The sequence below is a fragment of the Micrasema longulum genome, unplaced genomic scaffold (genome assembly GCF_059751315.1).
Source record: "Micrasema longulum isolate JH-2025_06_02 unplaced genomic scaffold, ASM5975131v1 h1tg001702l, whole genome shotgun sequence".
Taxonomy (NCBI): Eukaryota; Metazoa; Arthropoda; class Insecta; order Trichoptera; family Brachycentridae; genus Micrasema; species Micrasema longulum.
The window spans coordinates 51,225-78,053 of record NW_028278880.1 but is presented as its reverse complement, the minus strand read 5'-3'; the positions used below and the strand labels follow the sequence as shown (position 1 = coordinate 78,053).

Sequence of the window (26,829 nt, the reverse complement as noted above, 5' to 3'; positions counted from 1 at the left end):
TTAGTAAAGATAATACTCAGATTTAGTTACATCATAACATTATAAAACACCCTAACACATTAGAATATGGATATATTCAAAGAATTGCATAAGAAATAGCATCAAATAAAACACTTACCACACCTTTCCTTATAAAAACATTATCAATCTCAGAACAATAACGGGAAGACGCACTATTACTATTTGACAACTCACAGTTCAAAACTGACAGATTTGTTTCTTACCAAAAGATGTGTCCGCCTACTGCTTTTGTCATAGTTTCTAGGGTTAAAAGTTTTTTGACTGGACACATGTACCAATTCTTATTATATTGTGTTTTATTAACCAGTGGTCATTTACTTGGGGGTAGTCATTTACTGGTGCTTTGACCCTAGTCGTTTTTAATTTTGATTTGACTTTTTTGAATAAAAGTTTTCTTTGCATGTGTTTTTTTGTAAATTTTTGTGTCTTTGCTGAAATGACTGTATTTCTCAGACAAATCATGTGGTTCATATATTTTTTGTGGTGTTTTTACCCCTGAGTGGAATTTTCTAATTATTTAAAATAATTTAATTAATATTCGTAGTCTCCTAGTATTTTTTTAACCAACCTTTTTTTGGTTTGGCTGAAATTCAAGTGCAGATATGTAAACAGTAATTGGAGGGTACATTGAGTGAAAAGTGTTTACTATTTTTTTTTTACAAAAAAAAACTTTAGCATATTTGATTGTCCTTATTCGCTTGAGAGTATTTTTATGTTGATTAAAAGATAAATCTGTTGGCAGGTGTATCAAAAAGAAAAAAGCACACAGGAATAAAATGTAAAACTTGCATAAAAAAAATCGACAATATGAGCATTGCAAATCAAATGAAAAAAAAATGCTAATGTCGAATGGATTTAAGCGGAAATTATTTTTGAAATATCTACGGTCCCATACTATTGAAACTGCATTTTGCGAGGCTCACAGGAGAGCAAAAACAAAGCTTGATAATTTTTTAAGAAGCTATCAGACACTCAGAATTGACAAACATCTGTTTATTATATTTCATTACTTCATTATATTTCAATTGACACATGTTTGTCAATTCTACAGTATTTGATAACTTCTTGAAAAACTATTTAGCTTTGTTTTTGCTCTTCCATAAACCTCGTAAAATGCAGTTTCGATAGTACTTATTCATAGGGACCGTCGATATTGTATGTATCACAGCTTTTATTTCATTCAGTATATATTTTAGTTTGAATTTTTTTATTTACTTTCCTTTTGTTGATAACAGTGTTTAGCTTTATGTACCCTTTAATTGTTATTGATAAGCGCGAAAAACGATACCGAATATCTTTATGCAACTTGAAATCTCAACTCACATCCAATTAGGTTGACATATTTTTAGTTATTTGGTTTAATTTTTCTTAATTAGTTAGATAGGTACTTGTTAATTCTTATTTATGCTCATACATGTTCTTGTAAGTTTTTTTGGCATGCAAATTGAATTTAGGTTTTTTTTTAATTTCCACAAATTTATTTTCATCCTAATTTTTATGTGTTTTTATTTGCTGCCATTTTTGTTTTCGGTTAAATAAATTGTAAAAATTGTACTAAATATCAAATGTTGATCATTTAATAGCTGATTTTATAATGACATCAAATGTTTTATAACAGATATTTCTGTAGCAATATTATTTGTAAATACTCAATATTCTGTACATTTACAAATTAACAACACAAATATGTACGAGTAATACATATAATGTTAGAATATTTCGAATTTTCTATTAGCTTTTCACATAACTTAGGATAGTTAGAAAACTAGGCTTTAACTAATTCAAATGATGGATACATTTACTAATTGATTTCTTACATGTAATGGATACTTTGAATTTAAGTTTATTATAGTGTCGAAATCGCCTAACAGATTGTGTGTACATATATTAATGTTGTATATTTATGTCAACTGGTAATGTATTTTTACAATATAACATCCATATCACTAGCCTCGCTTTAATAAGAATCTTAAAATTGCTATTACTTATAGTTTATTTTAGACTATTGAGATAAACTTGGTATTATTACAAAACCATTGACATCAATATATTAGTCGAACCCCCCGTACTAAAATTATTTGAATCCTGAGAATTTGCCTAATAGACCATTATTAAAAAGATCATTTAACATCAAATCATTTAACATTGTGATGACTGGAAGGGTTAAAAATTACATTATAGACTAAAAATGCGATACACTTTGACAAAAAATGTGTATTTCCTAAATCTACTTCAAATTCTCGGTGTATTTTATTTTTTGCCATTTTAATATTCCTTAAATATCATAATCATGTAAAGAACAGTGTTTTTCTGTTTATTTCATCCAGAATTTTCCTCTCAGTGACTCTATTTAAAGAAATACATATCTTAAATAGTTTTTTTGAGTTTTATGTTGTCATTTTTTCAGTTAAGTGCCTAGGTAAATGAGTCCTTTTACTATTTTTTTCTAAAACATTATGGATTGGTAATTTCCCTGTTTTTGATTTTTGTATTCCTTTTTCATGGACAATTATTTACAGCATAAACTATATAGTTCTTCGCGCTAATCTCTGAAGTCAGTTACTAACAATATATGCTTTATAAGATAAGGCAAAGTAAATTCTCCAAGTTCATATCAAATACGTTATTGGATATTTACTGCCAATTAAAAGTTTTTTGAAATCTTTGTTATAGTCAAATAAATAACATACGTGTTTCAATAATCCATGAAAGAAATAAGTGTATTCTCATTTTATTACAAATTTGACTACTTTTTTGCAACACAGTTTCTCTTCTGCACTGAGATAGAGTAAAAGAGACTCTGATTATAGTCAATCATAAAGCTTACATAGATCTTTCAGAAGAAACTACAGATTTCCCGTGATAAATGTCAAAAATTCTTTTAACTTCTTTCTTAAGGCACAAAATTATAAGTATCAATTCACTAGTGTTCTAAGATTGAGTGAGAGTAAGTGTGCTGCAAGAGTTGATAGCAATATTAGAAAAAATAAGATAATCCAGGTTAGATTGTAGGGTAGAGGCTGGAAAACATGGTAATACATATATGTAGACATAAAAGTAATGTAATTTAATTGTGGTAAATTGTCAGTATGAGAAAATATGTATCTTAAATTTATCCATCATAATAATTTGGTGCAATTTAACTCTTCTTTAAATTTATGGTACTTATTTAATACACACTTATTTTGTTTTTTAAATCCATCCTTGTAAAAATTAAGTACATGTATATTTTTACATGAACCTTTGTTTGTTACTAAGATCGATTAATTTTAGGTCAGCAAAAGCTGGACCCATGCAAAATACAACATTATCAATTAAGTGTTTTGTATTTAAAAAATATTAAACTAAGAAGCATTGAAAATTTGGAATGTGGGAAGATGTATATCATGGCTTAAGAACTTAAGAGAGTGGTTCCCCTAAAGTTCTAAATTCTTATTCAGGGTGGCTGCGGACAAAACAATAATTGACATTATGTTACGTGGAGTGGCGCCATAAAAAGAAGAGGAAGAATTAAAAAGTGTAATAATTATTGCAATGAAATATTAAATTCCTTATGGGAAAGGCCTGTAGTGTTATAAAAATGTATGTGTGCGAGACAAAATATGAATGAGAATGCAAAGAATGATTTTTATATGCTCAAAATTAATGTTTATTAAATTTAATCTTTAAATTAGTAAAAGGACTCTAATTGACTAAAAAGTGTTAAATTTTAAAAATATATACATATTCCTGTATAAATATGAATTTAATAAGTGGTATAAAATGTTTTTTTTTTTTAATTATTGAGATTACTATTCTTTTCATTTTCATAACACACATTGTCACATTTTTAAAAATTAACTCATGTTATATTTCTAACATGATTTTTTCATTTTAAAAAATACATTTCTAATTTCAACAATTTAGTAATGTTGCATTTTAAAACCATTTAATGTTTCTATTATTTATAGTTTTTAGTTGCCATTAAAACCACTGTAGCTACTTTATTCCCCTTAAAATAGAATATGAAGCTCATGGTTTAAAGGTTGTCGCTAGTGATGATTTTTTTATTTAAAGACAATTCTGTATGGTATCATGATCAATAAAATTTATAACAATTGGCATACATCATTATGTAAATGTGTGAATTGAGCAGCAAATTAAAATATTCTTAATTGTTAGAAAATCCTTTTGTTTTCAGACGTTTTATCATAATGAGTCATTTTAGTCTTATTCAATTTGAGATAATTATTAAATTACATTCTAATTAAAATAAATGATACATAACAATTAATTTTATATTTAAGGATAAATAGTTTACGAGATCTCTAGATATCACTATAAAATATCATTATTTTTATACCAAAACAGCCATACTACCAAATGACAACTACTACTCAGATAGTCTTTTTGTATTTCAGCAAAATACAAAAAATATTTTTTTAACATAGAATCATAAGTAATTTGAATACCCACGGAATGTAGGCTTAGTATTCATTCGTTTTCATATAATTGTGCTGTTTCGCAGATATATAATTCTGTGTTCTGAATAATATGTATATGCGTTTATTTTTTAACGAGTTCAAAAACTTTTATGTATGTACATAATAACATTTATATGCTCTGTAGTCTGTGAAAAGAATGTGTACTTTTATTGATTGTATCCTTCATATTTATGTATTTGTTAAAGTGATTAAATAAATTGGTGAATAGATGTTATCTTTTACATTAAATGTATTATTTTTACCCTACGTAAAAACTAAAGTTCCTGCAAGAAAAAATACATTTTTTATTCACTTTTAAATTAAGCATCTTAGTAATACTACGTCCCTTGATGCCCAAAATCCCCCGACTCAAACAACCTCACTGGGGCCCAAGACAACAAAATACCGAGTTTTGAAAATAACTATGATAAACAATTTTAAAATTAAGCATAATATTTAGAAGTTCAGACTTTTAGTGCATTGATTAGTGAGTGCATTCGGTTACTATCCACAAGATCTTTGGTTCGAATCCTGACAAAATCAATATGAAATAATGTTTATATGTCCAGCATCTGATGACCATTTTAACTTTAGGTGGCGAGCGATCGAAGCACGCTGCAATTGCATTGTGTGCCAATTTATCGTTCCATGCCAATTAAGTGCAGATATGGGTATGGTAATAATAATGTTTCCTTTTACAGTCGTCATATCATTCAATATACAGAAAAACTAAAACGCCTGTAAGGTAAGCTCAGTGAGTACTGACTTATGTATATTTATTGTGTCTGTTTTGTGGTCAAATGAATGGTAAGAATCTAATAGAAATTACATTATTTTGGCCTCATAGAAAATACAAAACTTAATTTCAACATTTGTGCCAATATCCTAAATATTCCACATACATTTGATGGCAAAGTTTAAAAAAAAAAATGTTTTCAGTGCAGATCCAAAATCTGCAATTCTATGAGACAATATTGAATAAACAACGTATTTTTCTGCGCACATTCAGAGGGGTGTCAGGCAAGAATCTTCTGTCGATGTCGGAACATTTGCAGGACACGTGGTAGTGACAAGACTATCTACACACCATTTGTTTTATTATTTATAAATGCTGTGACTATAATATAATAAGTTACATTTGTAGATTTTAGTTTTAAGGTATTTTTGAGGGGTAATATATTATGTAGGAAGGTAGAAGGATGCCCTCGATAAGCCTTAATGAGGCTCGCAACCCATCAAGTCGGTTCTCCCAGGCGAAGAGGAGGAAAACGTAAAGAATTCCGACATAGAAAGTAAGGCTAATGTTGGTCAAATTGGATTGATAAGAATTTCAATCGTCATAGGATATGTCTGGAATGGAATCAAATAAATCTTTAACCAAACATTCTTTGATCTTATAGCAATCCATCAGTACCTATACGAGGGAGAGAGGTAATCAAAGGTCCAAGGTGTGTACAGAGGAACCAAGATAGAAACCGATCTCTTTTTGGTAGTATCAAGAGTGATCTTGTTCGAAGGATGGTGGGACAAAATCCGAAAAGTACAGATGCCATCTAGTCATAGTTGAAAACCTTCTAAATGGTGGCAACAAGAAAAGATGATTTTGAAAGGGCAGTTAATCAAAAACTGATCGAGGAATGAACCTATTGGTAATGAGCAAAATGGATGCCAGTAAACATACTGGAATAATAAGCTCCTACATATATAGAATGTTAGAAGAAAGTGAAACAGGGTGTGTGTGAGAACGAAAGAAATTGTTGAAGGAAACAGAGAGAATAAAAATGACAAATAGTTTTCAAGAAAACAATACATTCTGGAAAGTAGTAAAAAAAACTTTCAAAACAGTATTGAAAGTGGAAGTATGACAGCAGTAATATGAAAAAATACATTAATGGTGAAGAATGATTGTGGAATAAATACTTTGACTTATATGAACGAAACACATTTAGAAAATATTTATAGCCAGTGCACAGATAATGATATGAAAGAGATAAGTATGAAAGAAATAAAAAGTGCTACTTCAGATTTTTATAAAAGTGGGTGGTGAAATAATAATGGTCGTATGGCTGCATATTTTTTTTAATCAGTTCAGCAACCAGTTGACCAAGACAACCTGTATTATAATAATTATCAGTATTAACTTCATCAGTTTCCAATAAACCTTTGTTTGGAATGATAGTAAAAAGAAACTCTAAGACAAAAGTCCTTGATACGAGATGCAAATATGTAGAGTAATATCATTGATATATATATATATATAATTATACCTCAATGAGTAATACTTATTTTTAGTCTTGAAAGCGTGAAAAATTTAATACTTTCATATTATATCGTCACATTCTCTGAACGTATATATTTATACTATTGTTTATGGCATTCTAAGACATTATGAAAATAAATCTTTGCCTTGAATTTAAGAGGTGTGCATAAAAAAAATCCCGTAAAAAGAAAAAAAAATGTCGAGTGCAAGAATTGTCTTGCAATTCTCAGATACTATTATGTATACCTTGTATTATATATAATTGTCAAGAATGTTTGGCCAAGTTTGGTTCCCAATATATCAAATGATATTGTAATCAGTAGGTACCTATTGTAATACTTGCTACGTCCACTACCATCACTCCACTTCCTTGACGAGGTTAAAAATGCGCAGGTGGCCTGCGTGGTATAATGTATAAGATGCTTGAGTCATACGTGGAAGGTTCCTGCTGTTCCGGGTTTGATTCCCGGCGAGAACCCAAAAATGTATTGTGATTTTTCTCAAGCCTGGGTGTTCAGTATCATAATTCACCACAGTTAATTAGGTCTCCTGGCTTGTTAAGGTGTAAAAAAAGCATAAAACACCGCACGCGTTTGTCTTGAGTTGTAATCTTAATTTTATTCGTTTCCGTTAATTGAAATCACGTTTAGGTGAAGTTAAAGATGAAGTATAATAATTGTTTGTACTTTTTAAAATTATTATAAGTTCGATCTTTGTTATCTTTACGAGTTCTATAAATTCGTTTTTTTTTTAAAGATTACAGCATAAACATGAATAATCAATATCAAAATTAAACTCGATAAGGTATGATAATATGTAACGATGTATGAATATATTCGACTTTACATCACTACTATTTTTCCTTATTATCTGTGGGTAGTCTATGGTCTAAGTAAGTTTGAGCAACTGAACGAACTGAACAGTGTGAACAGTGATCAGATGGATTTGAAACAACAAAACTTTTTATACAATATTATTTTACACCTACCTTTTCCTTGAAAGTTTTTCTCTAATCCGTCATCGTAGGTTTCTGTGTTTGCTTATAATTACATTATAACTTTTGCACTTCTGCAATGGAAGTGTTTTGTTCTGACAATCCAAATATATTATTTCTCAACTGTCAACAATAGTTGTATTCGATTAAGACATTTCGTACGTTTAGAAATATGAATTCGTTTTCAAACGACGACAAGCCTAAACACACTAACAACAGTATTCTAGGCAAGCGGAAAAAAGTACGGGAAAAACGTAGCAATTACTTGCAAAAGTGGCTCGAGAAGAGTAGAATGCAACATACATTAGATGTTTTGCCTGATTACGACTTGCAAGAAAATTACGGCAACCAAATGAACGGTAATTCTTGGAATCCGCAGTATGCCGTATATGGACAACGTCTCTTCAACGCCGCCTCGGACCCTAGTGTATTCCGGTATTCTAATCCTTACGGATATGCTCCGGAACCAATATCGCTTCCTGTATATCCTCCTCTGTTGTACCCGCCTCCTCTTCATCCCAACTACCCCAACGTCTCCTCCTGGAGTCACCAAAGTGCCCCGAAGTATCCACAGTTGAAAGCGCGGAAAAGTCGGGGTTCCAAAAGCTCACCGAAGACTTATTCTGTGAAGAAAAACGCATCTGCCGGAATCGAAAGTGATTTTAACCGACAATCTTGTGGTAATTCCAATACAAACAATAAATTCGATCCCAGAGGAAACACTTCATCATCTGGTACTGGTACGAATATAGATTTCGCCAGTTTACCTCCCGGTATTAACCATGTTCCCGACCAGTTTCATAACATAGGACAAGTAGACGATGGGTCGGGGAATCAGAGAAGATTTAGTGATCCCGGAATCGCTCAGAATCAGTTGTTTGATCAATCTCACGAGGAATCTCCGGAGGAGTCGGAATCTGATAGTTCTGGACCCGGCGTGAGCCCGGGAGATAATAGACTTATTATGTGCCTTGTAGACCAAATTACCTCCCTCAAGGACACCAATAGGAAACTTTACAAAGCATTACAAGATACTAGAGGTTAGCAATTTTCTAAATATTTATCCATTTTTTAACCACTTTAATTTTTCTTTAAAATAAATTCTGTTCTTCATTTTTTGACTTATAAATAAAAATAAAAGATAATGTGTATTTCATATTGTTTATAGTGTCTACTGCTAATAGCAATATGTAAATAGATTCATCCAAATATTTCAATTTTTGAGCCATTTTGTTTTAGTTGTGAATAACTGTTAGGAAATGGGTAACCAGTTGTGGCAGAGCAGGGTTTGAACCTCGGACCTCCTGATCTGGAGTCCGTAACACTTCTCACAGGACCACATTCCGTCACTTGATTTTTATGCAATTTTTTTGAGACTTGCATTAATTTTATTATTTTTGCAAAAATGTCTTAAATTTATAGATATCTTTTCGATTTGAATTATAATAATAAATATACATTTATAGTTTTATTATTATAATTAAAATGCAGTTCCACCAACAAATGTCAGTAGAAAAACTCAATCTATACCCTATTTATGCCATTTTTAAAAATATTATCTTCTAACATATTTTTTAGTAAATTCTAATTGAAATTTTCTGTTAGATTTGTTTTTTTTTCTTAATAGACTATTGAACTAAGCAAAAAAATCTTTTTTTTTATGCATCAGCACTATGATTCTTAAAGTTTTATATTTTTGAAATTCCTTCGTGTCTGACGTCTCTTCCCCTTCTTCTTGATGAGTTCTGCCAATTCGTAAGTTGACTTACTGTAAACCGATTACAACTCTCCTATCGGTTGATTCGGAAGAACTAGTGATGTCATACAAAGTAGTTAGTTTTTATTTTATATATACCTTGAGGTGATTTTCACAAAAATGGCGCTATATAAATTATCCAAACATATATATAAATATATTATTTTTTTCATTCATTTTCAGGAAACATCGCTGTACAATTTAATGCTCTAATTTTTACCGCGTGTAAGAATATCTTTTTTATATCCAATTCGCTTAGGGCTGAACTTCCTAAATTATTTCTGTTTCCTTTATGTTATTAATTTAACCATATTAGCTGTCGGTTGTAAATAAACCAAATAAAATAATGTAAATAAACCACAAAATTTTAATTTGTAGACCTTTTAAGTAAATGACCTTACCAGTATGTTTATACTGGATTGTAGTAAAAACCAATAGCCTTATTTAATACCTCACAACTGTAAGAATACTTTAGAGGCTTCTCAATTTCATTAATGAGTATGTCTTTATTGATAATTTAATTATTGTAATCCTTAATGTTTCTAGTATGCAAACATTTCATATGAACTAGCCTGTATTATGTCATTCTGCTATTTGCAGACTCATGTCTTTTTTATATCATCAACCTACACTATGCAAATTATTGACGCCATTGTAGATATACTGATAAATATTATTATGACTATTTCCATCTATGAATCCATTATTTCCAACTGCTTGTTTTGTTGCAAGCAGGTTTTATGATCATGGATCATGAATTCAGTTAATATTTTTATTTATGACAACCATCCTGTATTTATGTTTGTTTTGCAAATCAAACATGATACCATAGTACTTATTTATTATAGCCTGTTTTGTAATGGCCAAGATACTTGACCTGCGCACGGAAGGTTCTAGGTTCGATTCACAGTGACAACTCAAAAATTAAATGTGATTTTTCTCAAGCCTGGGTTTTCTGTGCTGCAATTATCCACCGTAATTGGGCCTCAACCCGTAAAAAATGCGATAAAAAAATAGAAAGAATACGAATAATGATATTATATAGGTGCGAAGGTTTTCACGGTCACTGTTATCAATATGTTACTCTTTTGGGTGATACCGTGTGTGTTGGATTTGTTCCGACGTTTGAACCGAAAATTTTTCATAAACCCAGTAATTACAGTGCACGAACAATAAAAGAGGCAATTTAAATACACAGACACCCAAATAACATAAACAAAGACGACGGGCTTAAATTAAACTCAACATGGCACTACATACTACAAAAATGAATAGAAATGTGCCTACTGCCGACTGCGACATGGTTCAAATTATTAGTAATTAAACACACACTTTTTTCTACAAAAGACTCAGTTTACCCTGAAGATGGCTCTTGCAATGGTACCCGAAACGTTGGAACAAATCCAACACACACTGTATCACCCAAAAAAGAAACCTATTAATGATATTATATTATTAGGTAAATCCATTAGTTTTCTTCAATTGTATTTAGGTAAAAATTTGCATTTGCCTGGCATCCAATTGGTCTCGAGTTCAGTTCTAGACATGGTTGACATGAAATATTTATTCAACAATGTGTTTTACTCATTTCTTTTTGTTTCGGTATGTATGAGAATATTTTTTTAATTTTTTTATAATAAAGGAATAACCTGCTAAGGCTCTTCTGTAGAGGCTTGTCAGCAGGTGGAAAATAGGAAAAAGAAAGTTATGAAAAATATACCACAACACCCAGACCAATAATTGAGAAAAAACTTTTCTTGGATTTTTTTCTTGCAACTCGCAGGAATCGAACCTGCGACACGCTAGTTTCACAGTTAGCTGTCTTACCAACTACACCACAGCTCCTGTCTTAATAAATCATTAATTTCGTGTTTATTTTAAATTTGTTAAATATCTTTTTTCAATAATTATTTAATCCGGTTTTGTAATTATTTCTTTCAAAACTTACAAACATGGAGAGCTGGAAACAATAGCAACTACTATGACGTTTTTATCTCAATTTTCATCAAATTTAAAACAACAATATTTTAAATATGTCCAAATGGACAAAGACTTGTCTGGATTCTACTACTTAGGGAGCTATCAAGATTAATGTTTATTGCATCAGAGAGGAAAAACATTTTTGATTAGGGAAGGTTAAGGAAATGTGGGTGTACTAACATCGGTAGTATGGTAAATGTTACATTGTGTGTAAAGTGGCCAATTATTTAAAAAAAAAAATTAATCACATGAAAAAATTAGATTCTCCCATGAGTTACATATAACTCATTTCGTGAAAAAAAATCTCTTAATTAAATGTCAAATTCAAAATAACTCACTAAATGTTATCAAATATTTGTATACAATTACTTATCTACTTTTCTTTGTCTACCGGTTTTGAGACGTACTCAATTTGAATCGTAGTTAATATCTGAATTATTTGTTTTCAGGCGAATTAGACGCCCTGAAGCAGCAAAGTGCCATTTGGCGGAACGACCCCAGCGTCCGGTCACCCCCCGCCGCCGCCTCCTCCCCGTCTCCTGCCACCCCGACGGCCTACAGCCCGGGCATGTTGGCTGACCTGGTCAGGGAGATACGGGATGCCGCCCGGCTGAGAGAAGAGGCCCTCTACTCCAAAGTGAGGTTGCTACTCGACGACAGGAATACGGTTAATAAGGTATGATGTTTGGATGTATATAGAGTTATAGGGTCATTGACAATCACCACTGAATAGGGAATAAAGTCTAGAAGTGGCATCAATGCATATTTTTAAAACAACTGCTGGCGCCTATTTACAAAAGACCTTTTGGATGAACTTAAATTCCTAATTAGAATATTCACTCACGTTCATCATAACGCTGTACTGTGTTAATAGTTCAACATACTGGATGTCTTTGTTCTTCCAATACGTTTTAGTTACTTTAGGTCATAGGATTGTAGTGAAAGCTTTTGTTAATATGAAATGGTTGGTTTGACTTACCGCAGTTTCGTTGCAAGGTAGCGTGAAATTAAATGAAGTATTTACTTACATTGTTCTGAGATTTAATAGATAATATGACGAATATAAGATATACAAAGATGTGATTAAATTAAGTACAACACTGAATGAATTAACCGTGACACGGATTTACATGATGTGGGTATTTGTAAGTTTAAAAGAGAGAGAGAGCAAAAGTCAACTGAACTGAAGCAGACCGAGGACACGCAGTACAAAATTTCTAGAGCCCTCCAAAATGATTTAATCTACCATCTGTTGCGCATTGCGATTAAAAACAGCTATTGCGTTTTTTTTTTTTTTTTTTAATGTGCTGTGTCCTATTTCTGAGTTCAAAGATACATTTTATGGAAGTTTTTTTTTAATAAGAACAGTAAAAACATATACTCAATTCCATTTAGAAGTATTTTTATAAAAATTAAAACAAAGCATTTGAAAACTTGTCTAATGTGGAGGATGAAACTGATGCACTTTAACAAGTTTTTTAATATCATTAAGTTTAAAAAAAACTTGTTAGAACTTGATCGCTACAAACACGGCACATGGGCTAAAAAAGCCGCGATAAATAAAACCAAAACGGGGTAGGAATAAGAATAAAATTAATTTTAGTTTGAAATATAATTTTTCAACTCTTTTAAATCAGCCATCGCCCACCTAGACTGCATCAACGCCTCTTAATTTTCTCTTGTCCTTCTGCCGCCCCCTCGAAGGCTTTCAGCGGTCACAGGGTCTTCTCGCCTATTTTGAGAAAGACTGCTTAAGATTATTTAACTAACACATCCATTCTTACTGCAATAATATTTATATTTTACAAACAAACCATCATGCTATTTCTCCGTGGGGGCAGGCAGAGAGGATAGAATGCCACTATAGTCGGGCTTTGCATACGAACTTCGCTTCGTCTACGTTCATACACTGTCTCACGCACGCACAACGATTATTTCAGCTTTTGACATGCCCATCTTCAAGTATTAGTTGAATTCGGTCTTCCTCGTTTTCTGCATCCATCAATATTCGCATCGTAAATCCTTTTAGCTTTTCTTTCGCTCTTCATTTGCTCTATATGTCCAAACCAACGCTGCATTCCTTTTTTTGGATTTTGTCGATAATGCTTGTCTCAGCTTTACATAATGCACGGATCTCGACACTTGTACGCCTATCATACATAGTTTTACAACACATTTGCCTAAAAGATCGCATTTCAACAGCATTTAGCCTACTTTCATCTAGCTTTTATCGATATTTTACCCTTTTACAATATTAAATGATTCAGTTTTTCTATTAACATAATTAAAAATATATTTTAAGGTTTTACCACTTTTAATTTTAATATTTCACCTGTGACCTGATTTCTTTGTTAGTTTTTGATATTGTCACACTTTTCACCATTCTGCTGATAAAAATAATTATTTTATGCATCTTTTTGGACTTTCTTATATTGGTTATCTGCATTCTATATTTTTAGGAACTAAAAACCAAGTTTGCCTAACTTATAACTTCTATTTTTTCACTATGTATTTGATAAAAGTCAATCAAATGTAAAATGTTACAATCCAATGACATTGTGAGATAAAATATCTTCTTCCTGGCACTGTTCCAACTCATTACTCTAGGTAGGCTGTTGGGGTCAACTCTTCTCGTTTGCTGTATAATCTTCGGTTCTGGTTGTCACTTTCATCTAGGCTGTTTCTCTGCAGGATTTTGGAGCATTGAGTTATCTTAAAGTTCTTTGGTCTCCCTTTGGATAACTATCGGGGAAGATCCATAGACATTGCCTTATTTACGGTATTGTCTAGTGGTCTCGGTTTTATGTGCCCGTACCATCTCTGCTGGCTCTTTTCCAGCTTATTGTTTATGACAGTATTACCCAGGCTACCACGAATGCGTGCACTCTTAATTTTATCTTTTTAATTATATAATAATAAAAATACTTTATAGTTTTATTCCACTTTTATTTAGTCTGACGATGTCAGTCACGACGAAACTCGGTCACTGGTAAAAAATTAATAAAAAAATTATAAATAAAAGTGGAATAAAACTATCAAGTATTTTTATTATTATAATTAAAATGCAGTTCCACCAAGAAATGTCAGTAGAAAAACTCAATTTTTAATGATACTCGTGCCTAAGCATTCGCATTTCTACTGAGATAGTTTTATCAAAATAATTTTGTACATGAAAAAACGTATTCCATATCAGTGTAGATTTGTTATGCTTAAATCAATTTGAAATATGTTCAGTGAAAGTAATAATACATTAAAACACATTACAATAATTTACTGTAAAAACAGTAAGGCCAATTAAATTTAGTCATGAAATATACAAATACACTGGATTAATTGTCGGTTACACGAAATTTGTTAGTAAATTAAAGATTTATGTGCTTAGATTAATTTGTGAAGAGATTTAACACACAGAATGAGAGAAAGCAATAATTTATTTTATAAACACATTAAATTTAATTGATAAAAAGGTTTTAATGCAATATCTTTATAGTAATAATAAAAAATCCCTACCTCTTTAATTAGGTTATTTAAGTAATTTTCAGGCTTTGAAAGTTATAAAAAATAATTTATTTCACTCATCAATTATCCTCTCTTCTACATAAAATCATCTATTTCTTTAATTTGCCAACATTAGTTGTACTCAAAAAAATGTTTGTAACTTATTAGTATATCTACTTCAATTATTTTATTTTTATAGAGGTTTATAGTCAAACTTGTGTCATATATTATAATCGCGGATAATGTAATCAATCAATTATTGTGATCAAACTTCGCCTGATGTTATCTCTTGAAAAAATGAAATTTTTTAGGAATTTCTGCAAAATGATCACATTGTCGGGATCACAGAACAATGACACGTGTGATTTTCTTCAACTTTACGTGAGAGCGGTTAATTTTTTTTTTTTTTGACACTTTATTCACAACTTGACAAGCACAAAAGTATACCATTTATGCTTCGGTTAGTCAATATCTTTTTTCAAACCGGCAAAAAATGCCTTTATATAACTTTTTCAATATCAAATATAAAAGAAAGTCTTTTGCATTTTTCTCACATCCGTCGTTGTTCTTCGATCCCGATGAAATAGTTGAATACATTCTTAATATAAGGGTCTAACAATGTTATTCTTAAACAATAAGTAGGTACGTAAATGGGTTTTAATTGAAGCATAACTATAAGACTATAAGGCTCAGAGTAATTATTCTCTAGAGAAGCCCTATTGCATAGAACAGAAATGTTCCAAATTTTTGGTTTGGTTTTAGTTTGGTTTTTAGTTTAACAACAAACGTGTAATGGACGGTTTCGGTTAGCGCTTACAATTCTAAACCCAAGTTTTTACGGCCCCTTGTATTCCTGTAATCTGTAGTTAACTTCGTGGTCAATAATCATAGAATGGTTTTTCTCCATATGGGCGACTGTATTAGGTTATTACTCCAACGTATGAAGTGTATTCTGTTGGGATTTATCTAATTTATTTTTTAATCTGTTGACATAACCTGTTGAGTTATAAGACTATAAATATAATGTTCATCATTATTAACCCTACATATTATCATTGCAGACAATAGGAAAAAAAAGAGGAAAATTTTAAAGCACTTTAATAAGTTGCGTAAAATGCCTCAATGGAATGCTGCTGTGTACTTAAAAATTTCGCGTCCTCTCTGATGCAAAATCTTAGCAATTAAAGAAACTTCTTTAATGTAATATCAAAAGACAATCAAGTTGAGTCAGCATTAAATTTTTGCTTTAGTAATGTTTGTGAATATTTTATTTTTTTATCCTATGCCTAATATTATCAACCTGTTATTGTTATCAAGATTTACAGGGCTTATTGTGATCACAATATATTTGTATTTATTTCCACTCGGTAAAAAATGTGCTAGTTTTGTTGACTTCTGAAATGAAAAATGAAATATTAATCGTTATTGGTGGTACATGTAATAAATAATTCCCTTTCCGCACCTAATTGAGCACTGCAGCGTATCTTGATAATTTTTTACTACATGGAGATCAATATCACCAGTCTTACACTTCAGATGCCAATCCAGGGACTATGAAATATTGTATTATAAAAGCACCTTTTCAAATAAATATTTCATGTCAACTATTTCGGGAATCAAACCCGAGACCTGCACCGTAGGCGAATGCGCTGACCATTAAACCAAAAAGCTAGATCATATACAATGTATATTATATAGTATCAGCTTATTGCAGCCAAAAAACGGTAGGTTCTCTTCTACCCAAAAGAGAACTTCCTTAATAATATGAATTAGCCTAACATAAATATAATTCCACGTTGAGATTCGCTATGATAGGATTAAATTATCATAATGTGTTTTTAATATGGACTGGTAATTTTAGATGTGATTCTTTTGACCGTGGTGTAATGTGCGAATTAATATTTATGTTTTGCTGCACATTATCGTAGTTTTTTGTTTAAATGTTTTTATTTTATTTTAGAAAGAGTTCTTAAACATTTTGTAAAAGAGAGTTAATGTAAACATGAACTTTATGTGCATTTAATAAATTATGCTAGTCAACTCTTTAACAAAGTTAATATTTGTTATTTGATAAACAGATACCCTTGCCAGTTTTTGGCTAAACAAAGTGGAGATATTGCTATCTGTAATCATTAAGTTGCCTTACTTGTATGCTAGTACTTAGCAAGGTGAAGAAGATCCACACATGAGGTTTAAAAATAACTCAAATAACAATTTCTCAACTCATTGTATGCAAAATCAAAACCGCATCGTCATCTGTATTGTATAATTTTAATATTCTACCATTTTATCTTAAGTTTTTCTTTATTTATTTTCCTTACTGAAATCAATGATTTATAAACAAATTTTAAAACCACAGCTTTAAAATTTCAATTTTCTTTAATAACAGTCAGAGTCTAAAACGTTAAAAAAGAGGAACCCTATGAAAATATTGAAATATTTTGGGATTTTTAACAATATATTTTATGACCCCTGTAGGAATGTTCTTTTTGTTAAATATAAAAAAATATATATTAATGGATACTAACATATATCTCATCAGGTTATGGATCCGTTGTAGTGCAGACATGGATCTGGGGTCTATGGTTTACTCCTTGTTCTTTCACAACTTTTGATTCCTCCTTTCTACTGCAGTTATTTACAAACAAAAACAAACAAACCATCACGCCGTTTCTCCGTATGGGTAGACAGAGAGGATCGAAAACCATATCACCCTGTCGTTGCATACAGACCTCGGTCTCTTTACACTCATGCATCTTATGCATGCATGTCGATTATTCTGACTTTCGACATGTCCATCTTCAAATATTTGTTCAATTTGATCATGCCATGTCTTTCTCGGTATTCCTCATTTTTTGCATTCATTGACATTCACATCTTCAATATTTTTCGCCTCTCTTTCGCCATCCATTTGCTCTACATGTCCGAACCAATGCTCGACTCCTTTCTTGATTTTGTCGGTAATGCTTATCTCAGCCTTACATTATGCACGTATCTCAACATTTGTGAACCTATTGTACATGGGTTTAAATTCATCCTTGTTTTTCTAATTCAATACTTTGCTTTCATACATAAAGGATCGGCACCAGGGTTTTATTGTGAACAGCTAACTTTTGCCTCCTTCCACAAACATTTATTTGCCTAGGTTATTTTAAGTGCTAACTTACCCAATAATCTATTGTTGACAATCTAGTGATATCTAGTGATAGTCAGGCAATCAGTGCTAAATCATTGAAGATGTTAGGATTCTTTATGTGTACTGCCAGGGTGTTCAAAAATACCCGTGTACTGAGAACTCTTTACAACTCCTTGGTAGACTTGAAAGTGGCTCGATGATTTGGGGGCCACATGAACTGAAGTACTCTTTTATGATAGAGAAAATCCAAAAGAAGTTTCTGAGATATCTCTACATGAGAGAGTGCAGGTATTATCCTTGGCTCTACCCGACCGAGTTTCTCGAGGGTATGCTTGGCTACAACAGTTTAGAGACTACAAGGAATGTGTATTCAACTACTCATTTTTATCGATTGTTGCGCGGTACGGTTGATAATTCTGAGATTATGATGAACATTGGTTTGTATGTTCCTGATAATTACGTAAGACAGCGTCAGCATAGATTGTTTCATATTCCAATATACAGGACTAACCTGCCGATGGTTATGCCTGTTGGAAGGGCTACAGCTATGCTGAACAACATATCTCTTGATGTGGATCTGTTCCATGTATCCGAAGGGGTTTTCCGGAGCTGGATTCTCCTACTACATTGACAAGAGCTTCTTTCCTGTATTTTTTCTTTTTATAAAATGTAAGTCTTGAATTTTAGTTTGTTATGTATGTGTTATTTTAAAATAAATTAATTGAATGAAAATATTTAAGACAGGCGCCGTAGAGCACTTGGTTAAATGGCCAATTGTGAAACTGGCGTCGCTGGTTCGATTCCCGCCAGTTGCAAGAAAAAAATCCAACAAAGTTTTTTTTCAATTAGTCTGGGTGTTGTGGTGTATTATTCATAACTACCTTCCATATCCATTCTTTCCCACCTGCTGACAAGCCTCTAGATTAGAAGTTTAGCGGGTTATTCCTGAAAAAATAAAACCTCATGTTTTTTTTTGCAAAATTCAAGAAATTAAGTTTTTCTCTTCTGTTGGATTGTCTGTTTTATTCATCATGAATAAAAGCAATAGTGTTTTTATTATATCGGTGAATATAATTTTCTGCTGCACAAGTTTTTATGACTTTGCAACTATCACATCAAAACAGTATCACTGTAGTAGAGAATGCCATTTTAATGTCATCTTTTCACTTTCAAATACAATATATCAAATTAATAAGAGTAAAAAGGTTAGGAATACATAATATTTTTTTTTGTAATATGTATCTTTATATAATAAATGAAAAAAAAACAAAATAATGATATTAATTTATTTTTTCTCTGAATGTAATTTATTTATTTAATATATCCAGAACTACGTAAATATTTTACTTTTTGAGATTTTCACATCTGTTTAGGTGCACTTGAAGGGTGCTCAATGAGTTTTTTGGGTTACTATGCCGTATCACTCGCACTCTTTTCCAACTTTTTAGATCGTGTTATAGTGTCCATCATCAGAGTTAATGTTATTCGTTTTGATACATATATCTAATGTTATTTGTACCATGTCGGAGTTGTTGCTTTATATCAGAAATCTGCGCCGTTTCACAGTCTACATTTTTATGTGATTTTTTATAGCTGGGTTACCAGGACGATTTTAATCGCATGAACAGAGATGATCATATATTCATATTAGCCATTCGACGGATTAAAAATATTGGTGAAAACATACTACAGAAATGAATTATTTGCAGCCAATACGTTATTTAAAAAAAATAAGAAGATTTTTTTTTTAACTGTGTGATTTTGCAAGGACGACGTTTTTAAATAGCGGTATTGTATGATTTCTTTAAATTTTTTTTATCAGAAATACAGCCCTTATAGAAAATGTTCACAATATTTTTTTTTATTTCTGCAGAGACATCTTTTGTTTTTTTTATTAAACTCCGAAGAAGCAGTCCAATTATGTTATCTCAGATCAGAACCAAATTTTGATTTCAGGTTTTAATATTGCTCGCCAGGTGGTGTTATACTACCAAATTTCCATTGTATTAATTTTTATAGTAGATGGATGAAAAATAGTAAGTAGATTAAAATTTAAAAATCAAATTTGTAATTTTAAACAGACATATTTTTTAAATGTTTGAATCATAGTATCTTAACAAATTTAATATACACAGCTCAAAATAAATTACATTTTATCGGTGTTTTTTTTCTATGGTATTAATTTTTTTTTTTATCCATTTCAACCGGTTACAGACAAGGCTTGATTCCAGCGATAAATTAAGCACAGAAGTTATTATTTCTGTAAAAAAAACTCGTAAAAAAGTGTATTCTTTTTTGTTTACATGACTAAAATGCTGAAAATTATAACTGCATCAATAACTAAATTACTAAAATCAAGTTAATTCTTTCAGAATTAGTCTTCAATGATATTATTACATTACCTACTTCGCACTAAAAATATTTTTAACTCGCATACTTTTTTGTTGTGTAATAAATTATGCAACGCACACTCGAAATCCCGGTTTCATTAAGTACTCAACCAGCGCACTAAATTCGGTACACGTGCATTTGCAGACACAGGATGGCATTGAATGCTCTTCCAGTAGAAACTCATAACTGTGATAGTGGTGTTTCGAAAAAACTTAAAACTCTCAAAGTTTTAAAAATCATTTTAATAAATTCCTAATCTTCCAGTAGAAACTCATAACTGTGATAGTGGTGTTTCGAAAAAACTTAAAACTCTCAAAGTTTTAAAAATCATTTTAATAAATTCCTAATTTATTAAAATCATTTTAATAAATTCCTAATTTATTAAAATCATTTTAATAAATTCCTAATTTATTAAAATCATTTTAATAAATTCCAAATTTAACATAATAAATTATTTTACCAAAACGTTTTAATTACTTAAATTAAATTATCATCATTATTCCACGTCCGCTCCCTAGTTGGAGCATATTATAGTATCCACCAAAAGCCTCCAGGCATCTCTGCCAGCTCCTATGCATCCTTCCAAGTCAGGTTCGCGTCCCGTAGTTCTGACGTGAACTGCCGACGAACAGTCAGCAATGGGAGCCCAGGACGTCTAGATCCTAAACAAATTCAATATAGAATAAAATTGCTTTTGTAAAACTACGCTGCGCAAGTTATCCATAGTACAGTAGAACTCCGTTTATCCGAACTACTGTCATCCGGATTGCCAAATGTCCGGATTGTTATCAGGAAATAAATCCTCGAAATAAGGGTCTCACTAACGAGTTTTTTCGTCAAACCAATAACTTTGCTGGACACGTTTAAGTAAGTTTTAAATATGATTCCAATTCGCTAAATTATTTGAAAAAATATTTAAAAAGTGATCTCAGAGTTGATTTTGCGCTTTCTTTTTAAAAATTGCCTTAATTTAATGGTTAACCTAATTATCAGGATTTCTTAGTATCCGTACAACGTCTGGCACTCATCAATCCGGACAGTAGGAGTTTTTTTGTTTTAATATTTATTTGCCGTGTGGTAATGGTGCAACTTGGGCACTCGAAATCCGGGGTTCAATTCCTTGGGTGGTCTATGTTGTATTCTTTAGTGTCACCATACTTTAAGTGACACCGTGTCGCAGTCGTAACTCGGCGACGGAAATCGTCCCATTTCGAGTGGGGTCCGACTGAACGTTTGGGGTCTGAAGTGTCTCGGCTAGAGGGGAAATTGTCAACGAAATGCGTCGCTTTACTTGCGAACAAAATATTGATTAATCTGTATTGACGCCACCGCCGACGCCTCCCCTTGCTAAGTTTATTTATTTTTTTATTTTTCAATAAAAAACAAAGTACATTAAAAAATATGTGCAATGATTGCAATACATCAGTTCAGTTAAGTGCTGAAATACGACGTTTATTGGCAAAAAAAAAAGTACATACTTTCAATACAAAATAAAGCTGAACAAGTGTTTGACATTTAAAAATTGCAAGAAATTATTCTTAGCAGCTGCACTAGATACAAAAATGCCTGTTCTAAAGTTACATATATTGTATATATATAAATAATTGCTCTGTACATTTACATTACATTTTTACATTTTTTTTGCACCACAACAGGCCAGATGGCCTAATTACAGTGGTGAATTACATCACAGAGCACCCAGGCTTGAGAAAAATCACATTTTTTAATTTTTGTGTTCTTACCGGGAATCGAACCCGGAACCTTCCGTGCGTGAGTCAAGCGTCTTGACCACTACACCACGGAGGCCGCCACGTGTGATGTCACTGAGCTCCTCCTAAATGGCTTAACCGATTTACGTGCGGTTTTCAGAGAAATATAGATCTTTGCGCTGTGCGTGTTCGTAGATATTAAAATCTTCAATCTAATATGTGAAGAAGAAGTAAGGAGCATAAATGTTTTATTCATCGATCTACCAGGGTTGCATTCGAGGAGAATGAATTTACAAAAAATGGAAAGATGTTGTTTTTTGTGTATAAAAAAGTTGTTTTTGAATGTTTACAAACATAATATGTTTTTTGTGGATCTCAATCAGATTATTTCCTTAAGTTCCTTATAATTTGTTTCTTTTTACTGGATTTTTGGTAATACTAAAATAATATTAAATTCAAGACTTTTTAAAATCGTATTACTGCATAAGTACGCCCCCCTGTTGGTGAGAAGACCGGAGTTTGACGTTTTAAAAAAGAATGCAATATTTGAAAAAAATATGTATTTTATGTTTTGGAATTCAACCATAAACAAGTACCTAGGTACCTACTTAAATTCAATATTAGAATATTGCCAATTTTTAGTATTGGAATTTAATCACAAATCAGTACCTAGATATCTACTTACTTATCAATGAAAAGTATTTTTCCAAGCAAATAGCAGGCAAGCCAACGTTCGAGCAGGACAACGTCTGTCGGGTCCGCTAGTATACTATAAATACACTGTAATATATAATAATAATAATACTATATTGTAATAAAAATGAAGAAATATCGATTGTTAAATATGCATAAAATGTGTATCGATTACATTTTATGAGATGTATCTTTTACCATCACATTGATTTCACATATCTCCCAGAGACCATCCAAAATCATTGGATTTATTTTGCGAATATCTAAGCCATTCAACTCCCCAAAAATTGCAATTACACTGTTTAAATCATTTAGTCGTAGCTTGCTTAAATTTAATTTATGGTCCCCTAATTAAAGTAATATTTGACTGATTTATATAGCGCTATTTTTGTGAAAAATCACCTCAAGGGCGCTTCACAATCGTATACTTAAACTTAAGCTTACATGCTAACTAAGCTAAAGTGACATATTATATTTTCTTATTTAAAATTGAGGGTATGACAAACTAAAGAAGTGAGATTTCAGTTGGGATCTGAACTGACTGGGACTGTCGATGATTCGTAAGTTTGAAGGCAATCGGTTCCAGGCAGAGGGGCCGGCAACGGCAAAAGCACCAACCCCGAATCTAATGTTTGGGGAGCGCCGGATTTCGACAAGTTTTCCCCTGCCTGAAACAAATGTAATGCGGATTAAATCGGTTCAACTTTTAAAATCGTTAATATTTAGAAATGGATTAAATACTATTATAATAAGCTATTATGCTCGTCTTGGTTGGTTTAATATTCTTTCACGAAATAATATCCCACTATAACTGCCCCTTGCATGAGATGTATCAATCAAATCCCAACACCAATTTACGGAGTCATAATTGGAAGCTTCTATCGTTCCCAAATCCACCTCAATCCCAAGAAAAACTTCCTTCCCAACAGGGTAGTTTCAGACTGGAATAAATTGCCAAGCCTAGTTGTCCATTCCATTTCGGTCAACCAGTTCAAAAACCTATTTGTCAGCGCGTTTGCCTACCATGCAAGGGGTCGCGGGTTCGATTTCCGACATGGTTCATATGAAATATTTTTTTAAAGGGTGTTTTCACATTGTAATATTTTAACGTAGCTATGCAGAAAGCATCTAGTCCACAATTTTTTTAAAAAAAGAAGAGATATTGGTGTTATCAAGTTGAGGTAGGTCAATTCCATATTCCGCTTAAAACAGCCAGGTCGCTTGCATACAAAAAACTGAAATAATCCTATTCTGAAAATTACATTATTTATTTATTTAAACGCCTTTTAGGCTTTTACATGTTTTACATACATTTATACAAATAAAGACAGACATGTATTTTACACAAAAAAATATAAATAATTTTTATAAGAAAAAGAAAAATATCAAAAATATCATCTTTACATATTAGTATAAAAGTGGAAAGAACAGAAGTACATTTTTTAATATTAAGACAAAAATGCATTTTACACAAAAAAAGAGCAAAAAATAAAAGTGAATTAAGAAGAGTAAGAAAAATAAAAAAATAATCATTATTACATATTAGTAGAAAATATATGGGGATACATAATAATAATAACAAATAATAATAATAACATACATTGCAGTGGAGAACTGGATTACATTGTTTTCGTATAGGTTATAGTAAAATAATCTTAAAATTAGAAGAGGTGAGAAAAATACTAATTTAGAATACAGATATAAGTCAATAAACGGTAAACAATTTAAATCAACTAAGTATTATTTAGGCATTTCAATTTTAAGATAGTAAATTTATACACTGCCTTTTAAAATTCAAGTGTTATATCAAATATATCTACGTCATTTGCGTATTCATTTACAAATGTATGAATTCTCCTTATTGGCGAGTGTGCACTGTAGTTAGTTGTAGATACGTTAACATAGAATAGTTTATTAAATCGGGTGGTAACCCGGCCCGGAACTCGCAAGTTAATTAGTTTTAACAGTTCGGAACAATCAAATATTGAATTTAATATTTTAAATAAAAATAACAAATCATTCAGTTTTCTTCTATTTTCTAATGTTTGTACATTTAAATATTTATGTAAGTATGAGTAATTAATATTTTCAACTGAAATACCAAATTTAAAATTAAATTATGATAAAATTTCATGAAAATGAATGTCACCTCATACATTAAGAGTTTGTATGAGGTTTCTTTTAATATTAGATCTGTTTTCTGCAAAATGTATATTTACGGTTGTGTAGTGGAGCCAGACTTAAAAAAATCACCAAAGTTCCATTAAAACAAAATTGAATTATTTTTAAGTTATTATAAAAAATCAATTATATTTTTTGTTACAATTAAGTACCCTAATATATACATAAAATAATATAATAATATATATTGAATCGGCATTCTTTTCGTAACACTTCATAATAATTTATAAAATACTATTTATTTATTTAAACATACGTCCAATGGGCATTTTTAAGGACATATTTATACATAGAAAATTATTATAAAGAAAAGTAGCAAGACACAATATAGTATATAGTAGACTTGGTGGGAGTGGAAGCGGGAGAGAGATGTTTATAATTGAATTTGATTCAGTGATCGTATGAAAGAAGACAACTTGTTATCAAAGAAATCAAGTCTGGTATGTTTATATGATCATAACACAATGACATAACACACACCAAAGTTTTACTAAGGCCTGCTGTTTTCTGTAAAAACACATCTCAGGTTGCTTGGTCAGCCAGCCTTTAAAAATCATTATATCTTGACAAATACAAAATATTTTATATTTTATGGTAAAAAAACGAATGCATGCATAATTTAACATTTGTCAAGGTAAAAAAAAACATTCCTACTGTTGTGAAGATTAGATTATTCACCCTTTTACAAAAGTGTAATTATTTCGGTCTCACTTTTCTATGACTGGCTGATTTCTGCACAACTAAGTTTATTTTTTAGTCCATGGACTGGTACCTGAAGCGTAAGACTGATCATCTTACCTTCATGTAACAAAAAATATCAAGATATGCTGCAATTAGTGTACCAATGCAGTACGTTCAGCACCATTAGGTGCGGAAAGGGAATTTATTGATTTTTTTATTTATTAACATACACGGCACGTAGTACCTTTTACTTTACAAAAAATATATATTGTGTAGATAAACACTTCAATACAGTAGATAAAAGAGGAAAAAAGTTTTTATGTACATATATCACAATGGTTTCATTCAATGTACACGCTAACATATTGTGTAAAAAAAATATTAAAAAACAATAAAAGGAATATAAAAATTAAAATGCAAGAAAAATGTTTTATAATTATTATTTTTTAGTCATTTAAAAAAAGGACAGGTATGTATATATTTTTAATCATAATTACATTGAACAAAAAAATACAAAATTACTTAAAAAAAAGGAGAAAAAAGGTTTTTTTTTTAAGTTAAAAATAAGAATCCAATAAACATATAATATATGTTCACCAAAATATACAAAAATCAGAAAAAAAGTAAAGAGATAGCAATTAAAATTTTTAAAATATATTATAGGTTCATAAATTACTATAGATTGACAAATGTAAGTTACAGTTTACCATCTTTGAAACAATTAAAAAGAGTTAATTTATAAAAACTATACTTTAGTTAAATATATCAGCAACGTCAGAATAGTTATTGCTGAGTATATGAAATCGATTCAGAATAGCATTATACGAGTAGATCGTTCGCGAACTAAACGGAGTCTTGACGAGTCATTCGTTCAGGTACCTTGAAGTTAATGAGCGCTAATAGATTTGGGCAGTCTCATGTAAAGTTGACAATAATGGAATGATGAAGAAAATTGATGATTATGTTTTTAGATTTTTTTTAAATATTGAAATTGAATTTTTTTTATTTTTTATTTAAATACTGTTCTGTTGGTGGGGGGGGGGTGCACATGATTTTTTTTGACACT

The 26,829-nt window shown here is 31.0% G+C and overlaps 1 protein-coding gene across 1 annotated transcript in view; it reads left to right on the top strand.

Annotated features, from left to right (window-relative positions):
- The first annotated feature begins 7,638 nt into the window (after window positions 1–7,638).
- Window positions 7,639–26,829, top strand: part of LOC148274280 (uncharacterized) — a 36,429-nt gene continuing 17,238 nt past the window's right edge. Inside the window, exons 1-2 of the mRNA XM_088237351.1 lie at window positions 7,639–8,778; window positions 11,924–12,150. Coding sequence (XP_088093477.1) covers window positions 7,911–8,778; window positions 11,924–12,150 — 1,095 coding nt within the window. The 5' untranslated portion in view covers window positions 7,639–7,910. The remainder of the gene's footprint in view (window positions 8,779–11,923; window positions 12,151–26,829) is intronic.